Genomic DNA, 19,551 nt, shown 5'->3' on the forward strand with positions numbered 1-19,551 from the left:
AAGATGCACTGAGTTTGAAGGTAGGCCTTGAAATACATCCACAGGTACACCTCCAATTGACTCAAATTATGTCAATTAGCCTATCAGAAGCTTCTAAAGCCATGACATCATTTTCTGGAATTTTCCAAGCTGTTTAAAGGCACAGTCAACTTAGTGTATCCACTGGAAGTGTGATACAGTGAATTATAAGTGAAATAATCTGTCTGTATTCAATTGTCTGGAAAATTATATGTCATGCACAAAGTAGATGTCCTAACTGACTTGTCAAAACTATAGTTTGTGAACAAGAATTTTGTGAAGTGGTTGAAAAATGAGTTTTAATGACTCCAACATAAGTGTATGTTAACTTCCGACTTCAACTGTATGTATGCATGTAAGTGAACTCAGCAAAAAAATAACGTCCTCACTGTCAACTGCGTTTATTTTCAGCAAACTTAACGTGTAAATATTTGTATTAACATAACAAGATTCAACAACTGAGACATCAACTGAACAAGTTCCACAGACATGTGACTAAAATAAATGGAATAATGTGTCCCTGAACAAAGGGGGGGGTCAAAATCAAAAGTAACAGTCAGTATCTGGTGTGGCCACATGCTGAATTAAGTACTGCAGTGCATCTCCTCCTCATGGACTGCACCAGATTTGCCAGTTCTTGCTGTGAGATGTTACCCCACTATTCCACCAAGACACCTGCAAGTTCCCGGACATTTCTGGAGGGAATGGCCCTGCCCTCACCCTCCGATCCAACAGGTCCCAGATGTGCTCAATGGGATTGAGATCCGGGCTCTTTGCTGGCCATGGCAGAACACTGACATTCCTGTCTTGCAGGAAATCACGCACAGAACGAGCAGTATGGCTGGTGGCATTGTCATAATGGAGGGTCATGTCAGGATGAGCCTGCAGGAAGGGTACCACATGAGGGAGGAGGATGTCTTCCTTGTAACGCACAGTGTTGAGATTGCCAGCAATGACAACAAGCGCAGTCCGATGATGCTGTGACACACCGCCCCAGACCATGACGGACCCTCCACCTCCAAATCGATCCTGCTCCAGAGTACAGGCCTCGGTGTAATGCGCATTCCTTGGACTATAAATTCGAATCCAACCATCACCCCTGGTGAGACAAAACAGCGGCTCGTCAGTGAAGAGCACTTTTTGCCAGTCCTGTCTGGTCCAGCGATGATGGGTTTGTGCCCATAGGCGACGTTGTTGCCCGTGATGTCTGGTTAGGACATGCCTTACAACAGGCCTTTAAGCCCTCAGTCCAGCCTCTCTCAGCCTATTGCAGACAGTCTGAGCACTGATGGAGGGATTGTGCGTTCCTGGTGTAACTCGGGCAGTTGTTGTTGCCATCCTGTACCTGTCCCGCAGGTGTGATGTTCGGATGTACCGATCCTGTGCAGGTGTTGCTACACGTGGTCTGCCACTGCGAGGACGATCAGCTGTCCGTCCTGTCTCTGTAGCGCAGTCTTAGGCGTCTCACAGTACGGACATTGCAATTTATTGCCCTGGCCTCATCTGCAGTCTTCAATGCCTCCTTGCAGCATGCCTAAGGCACGTTCACGCAGATGAGCAGGGACCCTGGGCATCTTTCTTTTGGTGTTTTTCAGAGTCAGTAGAAAGGCCTCTTTAGTGTCCTAAGTTTCCATAACTGTGACCTTAATTGCCTACCGTCTGTAAACTCTTAGTGTCTTAACGACCGTTCCACAGGTGCATGTTCATTGTTTGTGGTTCATTGAACAAGCATGGGAAACAGTGTTTAAACCCTTTACATTGAAGATCTGTGAAGTTATTTGGATAGGGTCCTGAAAAAGGGACGTTTCTTTTTTTGCTGAGTTTATGTATGCGTGTATGGAATCTTTTTATTATGTGTGTGCTCATATTTCATGCTACTCTCCCTTTGTATGATGTTTGCCTGTGGCAGGGACTGTACTGCAACTGTTGAGAATAATGGGCAGTTCTTCAAATCAAAAAGTGCTAGAATGGGCCGCAACCTTCATGTGTGAAAAGGTGTTCTTCCTCACACTCAGAGGATTTTACAGGTTTCTGCCTGTTGTTTTCCAAATGTGTAAAGTGTTTGCAGATGTAGCACTGCAAAATAATATCACCCAGCAGCATCTGTCAGAGTTTTACGACAGGCCAAGCACATTTACCTTAAAAATCACCTCACCCGCCCCGGGAGCAGCGTGTGCCAGCAGCACTCCATCAGGATCCCTATGGGCACACACACACTCATTCAGGCACTGGCGCACCCATGTATGCCTAGACACACGCACAGATTTATGTGTGTGTGCGCGCGTGTGTGCGCATGTGATACACAACCTCACGAGAACTAGGACCTTGCGCTCTCGTCTCTAGTTTTCCATTATTCTAAAGAGATGACGGGCCAAATGAGTTGTAATAGGATAAATGGAGTGCCTGTGTGTCTTAAGCCATATGGAGTTCCTTTGGCATGACTCATAATATATTATCTCAGACACACTGGTCTGATGCCTGATGCCATGCTCCAGCCCCTACAGACAGAAGGTTACACAGCGGTAGGAGGTGGCGGGAGGAAGGCAGTAAATAATTGAAAACATGACTGTTATTATCGGCTTATTTCTGACCTTGGGTAGGTATGAGGACTCCTTGACTGAGGTCAGGCATGCGACGTCTGGACCTTGACTGGAAAGACTGGGTTGTGTCCAAAATGGCACCCTATTCCCTATGGTACCTGGTCAAAAGTATATAGGAATTAGGAAATACTGTAGGGTGCTATGGGAGACTCAGCCTGGATCTCCCCCAGTCAGTTTCTTCTCCCTGTGGTAGTGTGTAATTCCAGAACGTGATAAAGCAAGGGGTAATGTTTTGGGAACATGTCCAGTAAACAGATGGGATATGGCAGAGCTCCTGTATAGGATGTTTGTGATTTATTGGATGTGCTGTGCTGTGGGGTTCCTGCTACCTGTGGACATCTCTCTCCCTCTCACGCACACACAAAAACACAAACGCATAAACACACACTGTTTCTGTTACAGACGCATCATTCAGCTCTCTTGCATCTCATCACATACACAAGCACATACACAGATGCACATCTCTCTCTCTCTCCTCTATTTTCCACACACAGACATACAGTTGAAGTCGGAAGTTTACATACATCTTAGCCAAACACATTTAAACTCCGTTTTTCACATTTCCTGACATTTAATCCTAGTAAACATTCCCTGTCTTAGGTCAGTTAGATCACCACTTTATTTTAAGAATGTGAAATGTCAGAATAATAGTAGAGACAATGATTTATTTCAGCTTTTATTTCTTTCATCACATTCCCAGTGGGTCAGAAGTTTACATACACTCAATTAGTATTTGGTAGCATTGCCTTTAAATTGTTTAACTTTGGTTAAACATTTTGGGTAGCCTTCCACAAGCTTCCCACAATAAGTTGGATGTATGTTGGCCCATTCCTCCTGACAGAGCTGGTGCAACTGAGTCAGGTTTGTAGGCCTCCTTGCTCACAAAAGCTTTTTCAGTTCTGCCCACAAATTTTCTATAGGATTGAGGTCAGGGCTTTGTGATGGCCACTCCAATACCTTGACTTTGTTGTCCTTACAACTTTGTAAGTATGCTTGGGGTCATTGTCCATTTGGAAGACCCATTTGCGACCAAGCTTTAACTTCCTGACTGATGTCTTGAAATGTTGCTTCAACATATCCAGGTACTTTTCCCACCTCATGATGCCATCTATTTTGTGAAGTGCACCAGTCCCTCCTGCTGCAAAGCACCCCCACAACATGATGCTGCCACCCCCGTGCTTCATGGTTGGGATAGAATTCTTCAGCTTGCAAGCCTCCCCCTTTTTCCTCCAAACATAACGATGGTCATTATGGCCAAACAGTTATATTTTTGTTTCATCAGACCAGAGGACATTTCTCCAAAAAGTAAGATCTTTGTCCCCATGTGCAGTTGCAAACCGTAGTCTGGCTTTTTTATGGCGGTTTTGGAGCAGTGGCTTCTTCCTTGCTGAGCGGCCTTTCAGGTTATGTCAATATAGGACTCGTTTTACTGTGGATATAGATACTTTTGTACTTGTTTCCTCCAGCATCTTCACAAGGTCCTTTGCTGTGTTTCTGGGATTGATTTGCACTTTTCGCACCAAAGTACGTTCATCTCTAGGAGACAGAACACGTCTCCTTCCTGAGCGGTATGACGGCTGCGTGGTGTTCAGATGAATGTGATACCTTCAGGCGTTTGGAAATTGCTCCCAAGGATGAACCAGACTTGTGGAGGTCTACCATTTTTTTTTCTGAGGTCTTGGCTGATTTCTTTTGATTTTCCCATGATGCCAGACTACGAGTTTGAAGGTAGGCCTTGAAATACATCCACATGTACACCTCCAATTGACTCAAATTATGTCAATTAGCCTATCAGAAGCTTTAAAGCCATGACATTTTCTGGAATTTTCCAAGCTGTTTAAAGGCACATTCAACTTAGTGCATGTAAACTTCTGACCCACTGGAATTGTTATACAGTGAATTATAAGTGAAATAATCTGTCAGTATGCAATTGTTGGAGAAATTGCTTGTGTAATACACAAAGTAGATGTCCTAACCAACTTGCAAAACTAGTTTGTCAACAAGAAATTTGTGGAGTGGTTGAAAAACGAGTTTTAGTGACTCCAACCTAACTGTATGTAAACTTCCGACTTCAACTGTATACACTCACACTCATCAGTAAGACATGTCTCTGTGTCTGCACATTGTTTTCCCTCCCAGTAAACAGATCTGTAGAGTGAGTATACAACACATACATTTGTTTTTCTCTAAATGGCCATTAATCTAAATGTGGCTTGTGGGAAATAAACTGAACAGTGAGTGTTATGGGAAAGTTGGCCCTCTCTCATCTCGCTCTTTCGCTCTCCTACTCACTCTCTCTTTCTGTCCCTTTCTCTTTCACTGATATTACCTGGTATAACCTCTGTGTCACAACACACACACTGAAATCAGACCCCGGTGATGTCATCCCACACAATGTATTGGGTTGGCTCTCCTGGACCACAAAGTGGGGTGTCCCTTCAGAGTTCACTTTCATAGCAGCCACGTTGTATTCCTATTCACATCTATGCGCTCTCCTGCTTCTCACCTTTTTCCCTTTGCTTGTGGACTTCAATTCACAACACATCAGCTGTATGTGACCAGGCAAAAAAAACTTTCAAGCCAAACCGTATCATAACCGCTACACATAGCCTAGATCATTGTCACAATTTATTCAAAACTGTTTAACTATTGTATTGCTCTCTGAGTCAACTACTCACAACATGTTATGCACTGCAGTGCTAGCTAGCAGTAGCTTATGCTTTCAGTACAATATTCATTCTCTAATCATTTGATTGGGTGGACAACATGTCAGTTTATGCTACAAGAGCTCTAATAGGTTGACGGACGTCCTATGGAAGATGTCATAATTACTGTGTAAGTCTATGGAAGGGGGTGAGAACCATGCGCCTCGTCAATGTAACCAGAGGAGGACGGAAGCTAGCTGTCCTCCAGCTACACCATGGTGCTACCCTACAGAATGCTGTTGAGACTACTGTAGACCTTCATTACAAAAAAGTGTGTTTTAATCAATTATTTGTTGACATACGAATATATTTAGTGTAGTTATATCTAAAAATGAAATTCACTGAGGAGGATGGTCCTCCCCTTCCTCTTCTGAGGAGCCTCCACTGAAGCAAACAGTGAGGCTGACAGGGTGGCTAGGATTGGGGATGGGGGTAGAAGACTGGCAGTAGCCTAGGGAGGACATCCCACATTTAGAACCTGGCTCCAAGTGGCTCTCTTTACAGACATGCCAGAGATAGATAAGACAAATAGAAGAAGTACAGTATACACAAAACACACTAGCTGACCACATCAAAGAAGAGACACATTATAGAGTGGACATGATGTAGTGTAGAGTGGACATGATGTAGTGTGTGTGTGTGTATGTGTTAAGTGCACATCAGAGAGTGTGTGTGTGTGAGAGAAATCACATACAGGGGCCCTCTAATCCCAGGCTCCTCTTCACCAAGCACTCATCAGGATCACCACAGACATGCAGACAAGCTACACACACACACACACATGCCCAGCGACCTCTGCTCCTGATCCTTATCCCAACTCCACGCCTTCCTCCCTCTTATCCCTTCATCTCTCCATCCATTGGGGTAAAGGGAGCACTTAACATTATGAATGGAGGAGAGTCTCATCTCTTCCACTCCATGAAGAGATGTGAGGGGCTACAGCAGAGAGGTATATTAAGGCTGGCCAATTAAACTCCTCAGCATCCTACCCTGGTCTGTTTGAAGAGAATGTCTCCTCTTGTCCTCTCAAAGCCCTTATACCCTTTAAATATTCACTATAATACCAGATGCCATTGCTCTCCACTCTCTCACACACACACACGCCCACTCAACCTGAACTCAGGCCTCAGTAAAAGGGCTGACGTGCCAGCATAGTTAGTCAATCCCTCTTTCTCTCTGTCTCAATCTGGCCGTCTCCGAAACAACTTTCATAACATGCCAGCTTGGAACGCAATAAAATGGACTAGCTACTCAGGATGTGAACTGGACTTTGATGGTAACCAAACCTAATTTCACCTCTCCCATCAAATTGGTTCCTCCATTGGTCCATCCTTTGGTGAAAGGGTGTGGTGTTTTTTTAATCCAAAAATTAGGTCGGATACAAATCCAGTAGCATTTGAATCCCTCGTAAAGGGGTATGATAGGCCGACAAAAGAAAACACTTTACTGACCAAAGGACAGTTTTCTACGAAGAGTTTTGGGAGAGTGGATTACTTCTTCCAATGACTTTCAGCAAATTACTTCTACATATTTTGGTCCAGAAAGTTAGTTTGAACTTTTACCTACAGCAATGAGGTAATTTAGGGATCTAAGCGTTATCAGCTAGTCTGACTTTGTTTCTCCCATAATAGCCCTTGTGAGGAGTGAAAAGTGACAACAGAAATGGAATTCAATCAAACAAGGGTGATAAGGCCAACACTTTTGATTTGGTGAGGGTCAGTGGTATCTGAGTCTGAAGGATAGAGGCCTTGTGAACTCTAACCCAGTCTTTTTTTTAGATAAGTAGTGGTCTAAAATACAGGAGTAAATGGAATCCAATCAGACCTCTATCTCTCTCTATCTCCATCTCTCCATATCATGCCTCACAGTGTGATGTCTGCTCCTACAGTATGTGTGACATACCCTTAGCTGCTGCAGATGGAAAAAGCTGTACGAACTGACCCTAACAACCCCCTCCCCCTCCTCCACACAATTTTTCTAGGAGCTGCTGAAGGACCCTCTGTATATCGGGCTGAGACACAAGAGGATTCGAGGCCAGGCCTATGATGACCTGCTGGAGGAGTTTATGAAGGCAGTGTCGGACAGGTACAGTAGAGCTATTTTCACACTACTGAGCCAAGCCGAGCTAAGCCGAGATGTACTGGAACCTAGCTGGAAAGGACCACGTGCCCAAAAAAGTATCTGAGCCAGCACAGTATGGTTAAGGTTGACCCTATAGTGAAAATTATGTATATGACTACTGCCCAAGAATCACACCAACATTTCCGTCTTCTACACTGTTTTATCTGAAGTTCAGGATGGTGACTCTGAAAGGGTTAATGCACTAATGTCCTTATCAGCCTAGGAACAGCATATGAAGAGTTGATTTCCAAAACGCTATATCCACCAATTTTTTCACATTTGTGTTTTTTCATAAAAAAGTATTGCTTATGGGTACCTTCATGTGTGGGCAAAACGCTGTATATCCATTGTTTAGCTGGAATGGAATGTTCGTATGCTTTATATTTGACTTTGATATGTGTCTCTACTAGCTATCTTAAGATGAGTGCAATTACTGTAAATCACTCTGGATAAGAGCATCTGCTCAATGACAAATGTCAAATGCAAATGTTTTGCATACAGATCCCATATTACTGTTTAGAATTATTTTTAAAACGTTTTAAATATTGATGTCACAAATGTATCATTTGTACAGTTTTTTATTAAGAATGAAGTTATTTGTTATATTTGACTGTGTAAAACCTAGCAGTACTACTTATTTCTCTGAGAGTAAGGCGGATGTATAGCATGTTGCTTTAAAACATGATTATTTGGCTCTGAAATGAAACCAAGTGAAAGAGTTTAAACAAATACATTTCTTTCAATGATCAGTCGTGATTAGATAGTGGAAAAAAAACACACCAATCACATAATTTCTTTAAACAATAAAAGCTAATTTACCAACGTTTCTGAAAATGGATATATAGCGTTTTTGAATAACACTCTTCATATATACAGTGAGGTCCAAAAGTATTTGCACAGTGACAATTTTTGTTGTTGTTTTGGCTCTGTACTCCAGCACAACATTTTTGGGGGGGATTGTGATATTTATGCCTCTAACTTTCTCGCTCATCATTATTCACAATTCTTTATGATTATCCATAATCATGGTAGCATCCACATTAATGTCGACGTGTTTAGAAACATATTCTATTCTTATTTACAATAAAAGTGATTCCAAAACTACACAGCACGTTATTTACCATTAATGTCTATTGGACACTTATTGCAGGCACTTTGATGATATTGTTTACGATAAGTAGCCTATAGTACAGAAATGTAAAGTTTGAAATGAAACAAGTTTGCTAATATGGGTGATTGTTAATGGTACAATTGATGGCTTCAACCATCAAACTAGTAGTAGTAGGATGATAAATAAAAAAACTGGTGCACATTAATGTTAAAAAATATAAACTATCTTTCTATTTATTGTTATTGCATCAATTCAGGCAATTTATCGCGATATGGATTTTTGTCCATGTCGCCCAGCTTTAGTCAACATACTGTTCTAAGCCTGCGTGTCGACATGTTGTCATACTATAGTTTCGATGACACATCAGACGAAAGAGCACAGAGTCGTTCTCAAGCTGACCTCTTGCTGATGCTGTTACATGGTGTTGTGGGTCTACCGAGCTTATACATCATATCTGAGCCTTCAGTTTACACTGGTTGGAATGTGAGGGTGTTATGTGCCTCTGGTTTGTGGGTAGAGGCCCTTTCTGAGTGCTGACTTAAGTGGTCAGACACTGAGAAAGATATCCGACCACACTATGAGTTCCCCATTCCCCATGTTTCTAAACGCTCTCTTTCTCACACACACACACACACACACACACACACCAACAGAGCCATCATATCCTGCAGCCTAGTGATGTAACCAATCTAGCCCTTTCAAATCCCAGTCTCCAAAACGTTCAGTATTGTGCTTGACATGGCAGGATAGGATTGGTTAGAGATGGGCTCGCTGGGCTTAGATGCATAACTGGATATAGGGCTGTTTGGTATTCCATATCTACATTAGGTTTGTACATTCATATTGGATATTTTATCACTTTGTGGGGATGGATCAATAACTGTATAAATAAGGGGATGAATATGGAGAGGCCTATACTTTCCCCTTGGGCTTGGAGTGTGTCCAGTCCTGTCACTGTAGTGACTGATGTTTTGGCTTCGGTGACACAAAGCTGTCCCTGACCACCCCTGGTCACATGTTGCCTTGCTTAATGTAAGACCAACTCAGCTCCACAGAGGCCAGAGCAGAGCAGAGACCAGGATCTGGTGCCTCTCCAACTGGCAGGGGAAAGCCATGACTCCTTAATAACCGGGTGGCTTCACAACTCCGGGGAATGGCAGAGCTTTTCCCCGAAAGAGCCGGATTGGCGGAAAACAAATGATTATGGGGTTGGAGATTGAATGAATGAAGGAGTGAATCAATGATTATAGTCTGGGAGTTTTTAATAATATTCTTGTTTCATTTTGAGAGAAACAGAGCGAGCTCTTAGGCGGGCCGTGCACTCATTTGGAACCACTTTATATTCTGAAGCTGCTTTTTATACTCATGCTGCCTCGTATATTTTTATATATTCGCTCATCAAAGGCCGTGCAAGCATTTGTCATTGATTTCAGGCCAAGGTCTTGTCCAAGGTGGCTCCTGTGAAACAGTCTACGTGTGTCCCCTCTCCTTTAGTCGCTGGCCAGACTATTGGAAAAGAATACAGAAAGAAACACTCCGATCAGTCAACACGCTCCCCCACAATATTTTAAACCAGAGGAACCAAGGACCACCAAGAGTCTAGACACTGTTCAAGTCTTGGATCTTTTGGGTGAAGAGCCCTCTCTAACTGGCAAGACTGTTTTCAAATGCTTAACAGGATAAATTTCCTTTGCAATCCAATTGGTTCTATGAGAGTTGGCCTCCTCAGGTTTGCATGAATTGGGGTTGGTGTAGATGGCAGCACGCAAGGCATTTCAATGCCTGAAAAGTTGAGGATCTTTTTTACTTCTGCCCCTCTCTGTGCCTCTCGACGATTTCCCCAACGTTTTTGTCCCCATGTCAAATAATTTAATGAGCAAAGATTCCCTCTTTTGAACCCAACAACTCTGTCGTCCGTCTTTCTGTTTGTCCATCGTCATGGTTACGGGGCCAGCTTTGGGTTAAACCTCTTTGGTGGATGGGGATGGAGGGGGAGAAGGAATGCAGACTGTTTCCGTCTTTAATGATGGAGAGGGGATTTTGGGAAATAATGCGTGTTGCTGAGAGATGTTTGCTCTCTGGGGGAGAGAAGGAAAGAGGGAGGCGAGACGCTGGGGCTTTATTAAGAAGGCTTAGTTCTCAGCCTCTCTGGCCTTTCAGCCCCCAAGGCCCCTCAGCCCCCCAGGGACACTTAAAGAACAGGCAGCCAATGTGGATGCACACACAGGGAGATGGAAACAAATACTGAGCTAGCAGGGCCTGACCCTGGCGTGTGTGTGTGTGTGTGTGGTGTGTGTACTGTACAGGTATATGTAAAGTTCAGGACAGTGTGTGTGTGTGTGTGTGTGTGAGTTATCCTGCTTGGACAGCTGTGTTTGGACAGAGTGCCCTTGTCCATGACATTCTTTATGGAGGCCAGCAGCTCCCTGGTATGCACGCAGAGGAACAGGACCCACTTTATGCATCCTTCTGTCGCCCCCTCAAACCTGGAAATAGAGGACACTTCCCGGAAAGATTCCAGGTACAAGTTCAGGTTTCATCGGGACTGGAATTAAGTTGCCTCAAGGAGCCAGGGTCTTTAATTTGTCCTCTTTATCCCACGCGCCGGTCCAGACGTAACACCACCGCGTCTGAGCGATCCTCCACATGGGAAATCTGCTGTCATCTCTCATAGCCATCTTGGATTTTTTTTCAGACCAGTATCAAACATTTTAGTGTATCAAAAGGCTTTACACTCACTGTAGGGGAAGTTTGGCAGTTAGTGAGAAACCTCAGCGCCCCATCAAAAGGTGATAGTCTTAAGTGTTTTCCCGTGTCGGCAAGTTATTTCCTTCAGTACGAATCTGTATTATCCACGCAAGCCGTAAATCACAGAAGAATGAAAGTGTCAAGAACAAAAGAGGTCTGTATTGTGCTGGTGACGTCCCCCAGATGGCTTTAGCAGTGCTAGGAAAGTATCATATTGATGGAGGCCTCATCTGTGCACTCCACCCCTAGTCCATTCGCCAATGAGTAGCCGATATCAGTGAAAAGTGTGTGCGTGCGTGTCACATATAAACCTCATGAAGCAACACTTGCTGTCTACAAAAAAATACAATCTGATGATTTCCAATTAGAGGCAGCTGGTCACCGTTATCTCTAATTGGGGATCATATTTAAGTTGTTGTTTTTCCCACTAGTGTTTGTGGGAGATTATTTTGAGTTAGTGCACGTTGTACCTCTTCATCACGTGTTTTTTTTAAATAGTTTATTGTATGTATTGCATAGTTTCACATATAACTAAAGATGTGGAACGATGCAATACATACTATAAAAAAAAAAAAAACGTGACGACGAGGTACAACATGCACCAACTCAAAATAATCTCCCACAAACCTCATTAGCTAGCTAGCAAGCTAACAACTGGGTAACTTTACCAGTATATCCAAACATTTGGGGCCACAGAAAAAAAGGAAAAGGGATAGCTTCTTCAGGAGATGATCATAGCAATGAATGAATGGCCGGTATTTGTATCAACATGTAAACAGTCTTTCAAAGATAATTCGTAAATATCTCAATCGATTTTAATACAAAGCTTAATTTTTTCTGGTGCTCCTAGATTTTATGTTGTGCACCTAACTTTTTAAAGTTGTGAGCACCAGTACTACAAATTATTTTTTTTATTTAGTCAGAGCCCTGGATGAGACACCATTCTTCCACGAGAAATTCCTTAATTTAGTGTTTTGTTGATGGTGGTGGAAAACGCTGTCTCAGGCGCCACTCCAGAATCTCCAATAAGTGTTCAATTGGGTTGAGATCTGGTGACTGACACACACACACTTTAAAACCCTATGCTCCTATGAGACCCTTCTTTCAAAGTCAATGAGATCTCTTCTCCTAGACATGGTAACCAAAATAATGGGCAACTGGGCATTCTGATACATTACCCTAAATATGATAGGATGTTAATTGCTTAATTAACTCAAGTGTTTACTTTATTTTTGCAGTTACCTGTAGGTCTGTGAAAGAGGTGTCCAGTCATGTGTTACCTTGTCTTGTTCTTACCTTTGTGGTGTGATGTCCTATAGACCTACTGGGCTGGAGAGGCCTTGGCCACTGTCTTTGTTTCCCTACAGAGAAAATTGGGGAATACTGAGAGGATGATAATGAGACAAGTAACAATTCTGATGTTTATATGACTTAGAGCTTAACACTATCTAATTGCAGATATCCAAACAAAAACAAAAAGTGCAAGTACTGCAAATCTCAATGAGCAAAGCCAGTAGTACCACCATCAAGGAGTGAATTTGGTGCCGAATAAGATGTCCGCTGTTTTACAAATACATTAACTGTAATATTTTATGTTTCACCGAGTCGTGGCTGAATGACGACATGATAAACATACAGCTGGCGGGTTTTAAGCTTTTTCGGCAGAATAGAACAGCGGCCTCTGGTAAGACAAGGGGCGGCGGCCTATGTAAATTTGTAAACAACAGTTGGTGCAGGAAATCGAAGGAAGTCTCGAGGTTTTGCTCGCCTGAGGAAGAGTGATGATAAGCTGTAGACCACACTAGACCACAGCTGAAGAGTCTCATGATAAGCTGTAGACCACACTATTTACCGTAGCTCTCTATATAACACCGCAGACCGATGCTGGCACTAAGACCACACTCAATGAGCTGTATATGGCCATAAACAAACAGGAATACGCTCATCCAGAGGCGGCGCTCCTAGTGGCCAGGGACTTTTATGCAGGGAAACTCATCAGTTTTACCTAATTTCTATCAGAATATTAAATGTGCAACCAGAGGGGGAAAAAAACTCTAGACCACCTTTACTCCACACACAGAGACACGTACAAAGCTCTCCCTCGCCCTCCATTTGACAACTCTGACCATAATTCTATCCTCCTGATTCCTGCTTACAAGCAAAAACTAAAGCAGGAAGCATCAGTGACTCGGTCAATAAGAAAGTGTTCAGATGAAGCAGATGCTAAGCTACAGGACTGTTTTGCTAGCACAGACTGGAATATGTTCCGGGATTCTTCCGATGGCATTGAGGAGCACACCACGTCAGTCACTGGCTTCATCAATAAGTACATCAATGACGTCGTCCCCACAGTGACCATACGTACATACCCCAACCAGAAGCCATGGATTACAGGCAACAGCCTCACTGAGCTAAAGGGTAGAGCTGTTGCTTTCAAGGAACCCTGAAGCCTATAAGAAATCCTGCTATGAACCATCAAACAAGCAAAGCGTCAATACAGGACTAAGATTGAATCGTACTACACCGGCTCTGACGCTCGTCGGATGTGCCAAGGCTGGCAAACTATTAGACTACAAAGGGAAGCACAGCCACGAGCTGCCCAGTGACACAAATCTACCAGACAAGCTAAATTACTTCTGTGCTCGCTTCGAGGCAAGTAACACTGAAACATGCATGAGAGCACCAGCGGTTCTGGACAACTGTGTAATCACACTCTCCGTAGCCGATGTGAGTAAGACCTTTAAACAGGTCAACATTCACAAGGCCGTAGGGCCAGACAGATTACCAGGACATGTACTCCGAGCATGCGCTGACCAACTAGCAAGTGTCTTCAGTGACAGTTTCAACCTGTCCCTGACTGAGTTTATAATACCAACATGTTTCAAGCAGACCAACATAGTCCCTGTTCCCAAGAACACTAAGGTAACCTGCCTAAATGACTACCAACCTGTAGCACTCACATCTGTAGCCATGAAGTGCTTTGAAAGGCTGGTCATGGGTTACATCAACACCATTATCCCAGAAACACTAGACCCACTCCAATTTGCAGACCGACCCAACAGATCCACAGATGATGCAGTCTCTATTGCACTCAACACTGCCCTTTCCCACCTGGACAAAAGGAACACCTATGTGAGAATGCCATTCATTGACTTCAACTCAGCGTTCAACACCATAGTGCCCTCAAAGCTCATCACTAAGCTAAGGACCCTGGGACTAAACACGTCCCTCTGCAACTGGATCCTGGACTTCCTGACTGGCCGCCCCCAGGTGGTAAGGGTAGGGAACAACACATCCGCCACACTGATCCTCAACACGTGGGCCCCTCAGGGGTGCGTGCTCAGTCCCCTCCTGTACTCCCTGTTCACTCATGACTGCATGGCCAGGCACGACTCCAACACCATCAGCAAGTTTGCCGATGACACAACAGTGGTAGGCCTGATCACCAACAACGATGACACAGCCTATATGGAGGAGGTCAGAGATCTTGTCGTGTGGTGCCAGGACAACAACCTCTCCCTCAACGTGATCAAGACAAAGGAGATGATTGTGGACTACAGGAAAAGGAGTACCAAGCACGCCCCCATTCTCATCGACGGGGCTGAAGTGGAACAGGTTGAGAGCTTCAAGTTCCTTGATGTCCACATCACCAACAAACTATCATGGTACAAACACTAAGACAATCGTGAAGAGGGCACGACAAAGCCTATTCCCCCTCAGGAGACTGAAAAGATTTGGCATGGGCCCCCAGATCCTCAAAGGTTTCTACAGCTGCACCATCGAGAGCATCCTTACTGGTTGCATCACTGCCTGGTATGGCAACTGCTCGGCCTTCGACCACAAGGCACTACAGAGGGTAGTGCGTACGGGCCAGTACATCACTGGGGCCAAGCTTCCTGCCATCCAGGATCTCTATATCAGGCGGTGTCAGAGGAAGGCCCTAAAAATTGTCAGACTCCATTCACCCTAGTCAGACTTTTCTCTCTACTACCGCACGGTAAGCGGTACCGGAGCGCCAAGTCGAGGTCCAAAAGGCTTCTTAACAGCTTCTACTCCCAAGCCATAAGACTCCTGAACAGCTAATCAAATGGCTACCCAGACCCCTCTTTAACGCTGCTGCTACTCAATGTTTACAATCTATGCATGGTGACTTTAACTCTACCTGCATGTACATATTACCTTAATTACCTCAACTAACCGGTGCCCCCGTATATAGCCTCGCTTGTTATTTTACTGCTGCTGTTTAATTGCTTGCTACTTTTATTTTCAATTTTTTACTTAACACATTTTCTTTTAAATCTTAACTTCTTAAAGCATTTTTTCTTAAGGGTTTGTAATGAATCATTTCACTGTAGGGTTTACACTTGTTGTATTCAGCGCATGTGACAAATAATATTTGATTTGATCAAGAGCCTTTTTACCTTTACACATTACTGGATTGTCTAGGTCGTATCCCTTTCTCAAACCACTCCTCTGGGTCCCCCAGACGTTTAACAATTTTATTGTAGCCCTGAACGAGCACACCTGATTGACTAATTGAGGATTAATTGACAAGTTGAATCAGGTTTGTTATCTCTGGAATAGTTCAAATACATGGCACGGCTGGGGGTCCCCAAGGAGAGGTTTGGGGTAATTTCTTTCCATGGCTGTCTTTCCATTGCTCTCTTCTTGGTCTCACTATCCCCACTGTCTGTTCATTACTCTCTTCTTTCTCCCAAAAACTCGTAGTCTCCTTTCTTTTCCTCATCCCACTCTTTCTTTGTCATCTCGTGGATTTTGAATCCCCTGGTGCAACCGTCACCTGTCCGTTCTTCATCTGTCTGGAAATTCACATTCTTTTCCTCATCACCCTCTTTCTCTTCCTTCTAATTTGTTTCAAAACTCTCACTATCATCAATATCAGTCCATTCAGTGTTCTCAACGTCAGTCTCCCAATCACACAGGAGGGCATGCAATCCGGAATATGTCGTCACTCACTTTCCATGTCTTCCTCTTTCCTTCTATTTTACATAAGTTTACTTTCTCTGTATGTCATTTATCGCCTTCTCTTTTATCACCTCTTCCACACTTCTTCTTCTCTCTTTCTTTTATCACCTCTCCCCCATTTCTTTGTACCATTATCCTCTCCAGGTACATGACTTCCTTCCTCTCTTTTGTCATTTAGTTACTAATTCTCTCCTGCAGACTGAATTCCTTTCTCTGCATGTCCTCACTGTTCCTGTCTGGATATCGCCACACTCCCAACTTGACCTCTGACTTTCCGTCATTCTCGATGGCCATCAGTTCCGCTATCCTCTTTCTCTCCTCCAGTTCTCTCCTTTTCCACTTATCTTGATTGCTCACTAATTGAGGATCTCCTCGTCTATCAACTCATCTCTATCCACCTCCCATAGCCCCTTCCCCTCCTTCCTCTCATCCTCCCTCCTTTTTTCTTCTCTCTCCCTGTTTGCCCATTCCTCCAACATCACCCGCAGGTTCTTTGTCATTCTATTCACTTCCATCTTCACCTTCTCACCCATATTCCTCTATTAAGGCTTCTCCAGCCTCTCATACCCCTTCTTTTGTCCTTTCTCTCCATCCAGCCTCATGCCTCTACTGAGCTGGATTTTGAATGGGACGTGTGTCATCATGAGTCTGCGCATTAGCCTGCATACTTTTTCAAAGTTTCTCTCCTGCTTCTCTAGCAGGCCCATCTCCTCACTGAAACACCAGTCGTCCTCCTCCTATAGCAATTGTCTTCTTTTTCATTCTATAATGAATGTTCTCTAAGGGAGAGACAGAGAGGTTTTGAGTGTAAGCAAACTTCTGTGTTGCTACCAAAGGAGTGCAAATTCTATAGCAATGTGACAAAACACACATAGGCATACAGCATAGGCCTAAACATAAGACAAAGGAAAAATCACAATATTCTAACAATTGCACTTGATTCTAACCCATAAAATGAATATGACGATGAAAAAAGAGTAATCAAATATCCAGCTACATGAAGCATATTATAAGAAACATCCAAAGATATCTTTCACCTAGCCTCTTCAATGTCCCTTCATTAACGCTTCACTTAAAGCTGAGATATGCAACTTTTTGGGCGACCAAATTCACATAGTAATGTTGGATCTGTCATTCTCATTGAAAACAAGTCTAACAAGTGGTAGATCTGTTCTTGTGTGTTATTTCTATGCGTCCCATTCTTAAGTTTTGTTTTTTTGCTCTTTTACTTTAGATTTTGTACACCATCTTCAAAGAGCTGAAAATACAATATTTTAGGTTATGGAAAATATATTTCACAGTGGTTTAGATGGTACAATGTTTCTCTACATGAAACTTGTTTGTTTTGTCACAAACTGAAACAACTAGGAAATGGTGGAGTGATTTCTGCATAGTGCATCTTTAACACACTCCAACCTTCTAGAATATTTATTTTATTTTATTTCACCTTTATTTAACCCGGTAGGCAAGTTGAGAACAAGTTCTCATTTACAACTGCGACCTGGCCAAGATAAAGCAAAGCAGTTCGACACATATAACAACACAGTTACACACGGAGTAAAACAAACATACAGTCAATAATACAGTAGAAAAATAAGTCTACATACAATGTGAGCAAATGAGGTGAGATAAGGGAGGTAAAGGCAATAAATAGGCCATGGTGGCGAAGTAAATACAATATAGCAATTAAAACACTGGAATGGTAGATTTGACAGTAGATGAGTGTGCAAAGTAGAAATACTGGGGTGCAAAGGAGCAAAATAAATTAATAAATACAGTAGGGGAAGAGAGAGTTGTTTGGGCTATTTACAGATGGGCTATGTACAGGTGCAGTGATCTGTGAGCTGCTCTGACAGCTGGTGCTTAAAGCTAGTGAGGGAGATGAGTGTTTCCAGTTTCAGAGATTTTTGTAGTTCGTTCCAGTCATTGGCAGCAGAGAACTGGAAGGAGAGGCGGCCAAAGGAGGAATTGGCTTTGGGGGTGACAAGTGAGATATACCTGCTGGAACGCGTGCTATGGATGGGTGCAGCTATGGTGACCAGCGAGCAGAGATGGCGTGACTTTACCTAGCAGGGTCTTGTAGATGACCTGGAGCCAGTGGGTTTGGCGACGAGTATGAAGCAAGGGCCAGCCAACGAGAGCGTACAGGTCGCAGTGGTGGGTAGTATATATCAATATATCAAAAAAATAAAATATTGCTTTGGTACTATTTTCACAAGTATGTGGTACATTTTCACAACTCTTGGTAACAACTCCAAACTGGTCACACTTGTAATGCAGCCAGTCTTTCATTCAAAACCTGCCATTGTGCATTCATTTGGATTGTAAGCATCTCTCACCACACAACCATTGATTCAAAATATACGTGTATTGTGAAATGTAATGAGAACATTGGTTTAATCACCAAAACACAACATATTGATATCTTTTCAGTTTAGTTGTTTTAACTACCAGTTAATCCAATAGCAAACAATGCAGGTTTTAAAATCGCCCTTAGTGCTGAAAGTAATTTACTACAGTACTGTAAATTACAGTAGAGTACACCATTTTCACATTAGGCAATACATTTACGTTACCCTACAAAATTGCCCGAAAATCTATAATTTCCATAATATCTATCCAATGTGTGATCAAAGACATCCTCTACAATCATTCATGCAACAACAAAAAATCGGATAGAATTGCAATCTGTAATCAAATGTAATGAAACAAATGATATGAATGAAAATATAACAGCGTTTAGCACGCATTAATTTGACTCAAGTCTGTCTTGAGCATTTGGCCATAAATTCTCATCCACATCACAGTGAATATCCTCATTGTTCATGCACTGCGGGAAAAACCTTTTGGCATGGCGAATCCAAGCTTGACATTGGTCTGCATTGACATTGTTTCATGCCTCATCCATGGCCAGAAGGAGGGTGGTGCAATCCTGGGGATGGCAATCATACACCTTCCTCCACCATGCTGAAAATAATTCCTCAATAGGTTTGAGGAAAGGAGAGTATGGGGAGAGGTATAGGGTCACGAATCTGGGATGGGCCCAAAACCATGCCTGAACCGCTTCTGCATGGTGGAACCTGACATTGTCCCACACAATGCCATATTTGTCCCCTTCACCTTGACAGTGTGCAGCGTTGTAGGACCCATGTAATGACCTAATATTCTATAACACTATCTTCAGAGATAGCTGCGCACATGGAGATGTTTCCCCCACATTGTCCAGGCACTTGGACGGTCGCCCGTTGGCTGATGAGGCCAG

General features: G+C 43.2%; 1 protein-coding gene across 1 annotated transcript in view; it reads left to right on the top strand.

The window, feature by feature from the left end:
- Window positions 1–19,551, top strand: part of me1 (malic enzyme 1, NADP(+)-dependent, cytosolic) — a 130,098-nt gene that overhangs the window by 98,617 nt on the left and 11,930 nt on the right. The window contains exon 6 of the mRNA XM_014168666.3: window positions 7,305–7,408. Coding sequence (XP_014024141.2) covers window positions 7,305–7,408 — 104 coding nt within the window. The remainder of the gene's footprint in view (window positions 1–7,304; window positions 7,409–19,551) is intronic.

The sequence above is a fragment of the Salmo salar genome, chromosome 02 (assembly GCF_965601325.2).
Source record: "Salmo salar chromosome 02, fSalSal1, whole genome shotgun sequence".
In the NCBI taxonomy this organism is placed as follows: Eukaryota; Metazoa; Chordata; class Actinopteri; order Salmoniformes; family Salmonidae; genus Salmo; species Salmo salar.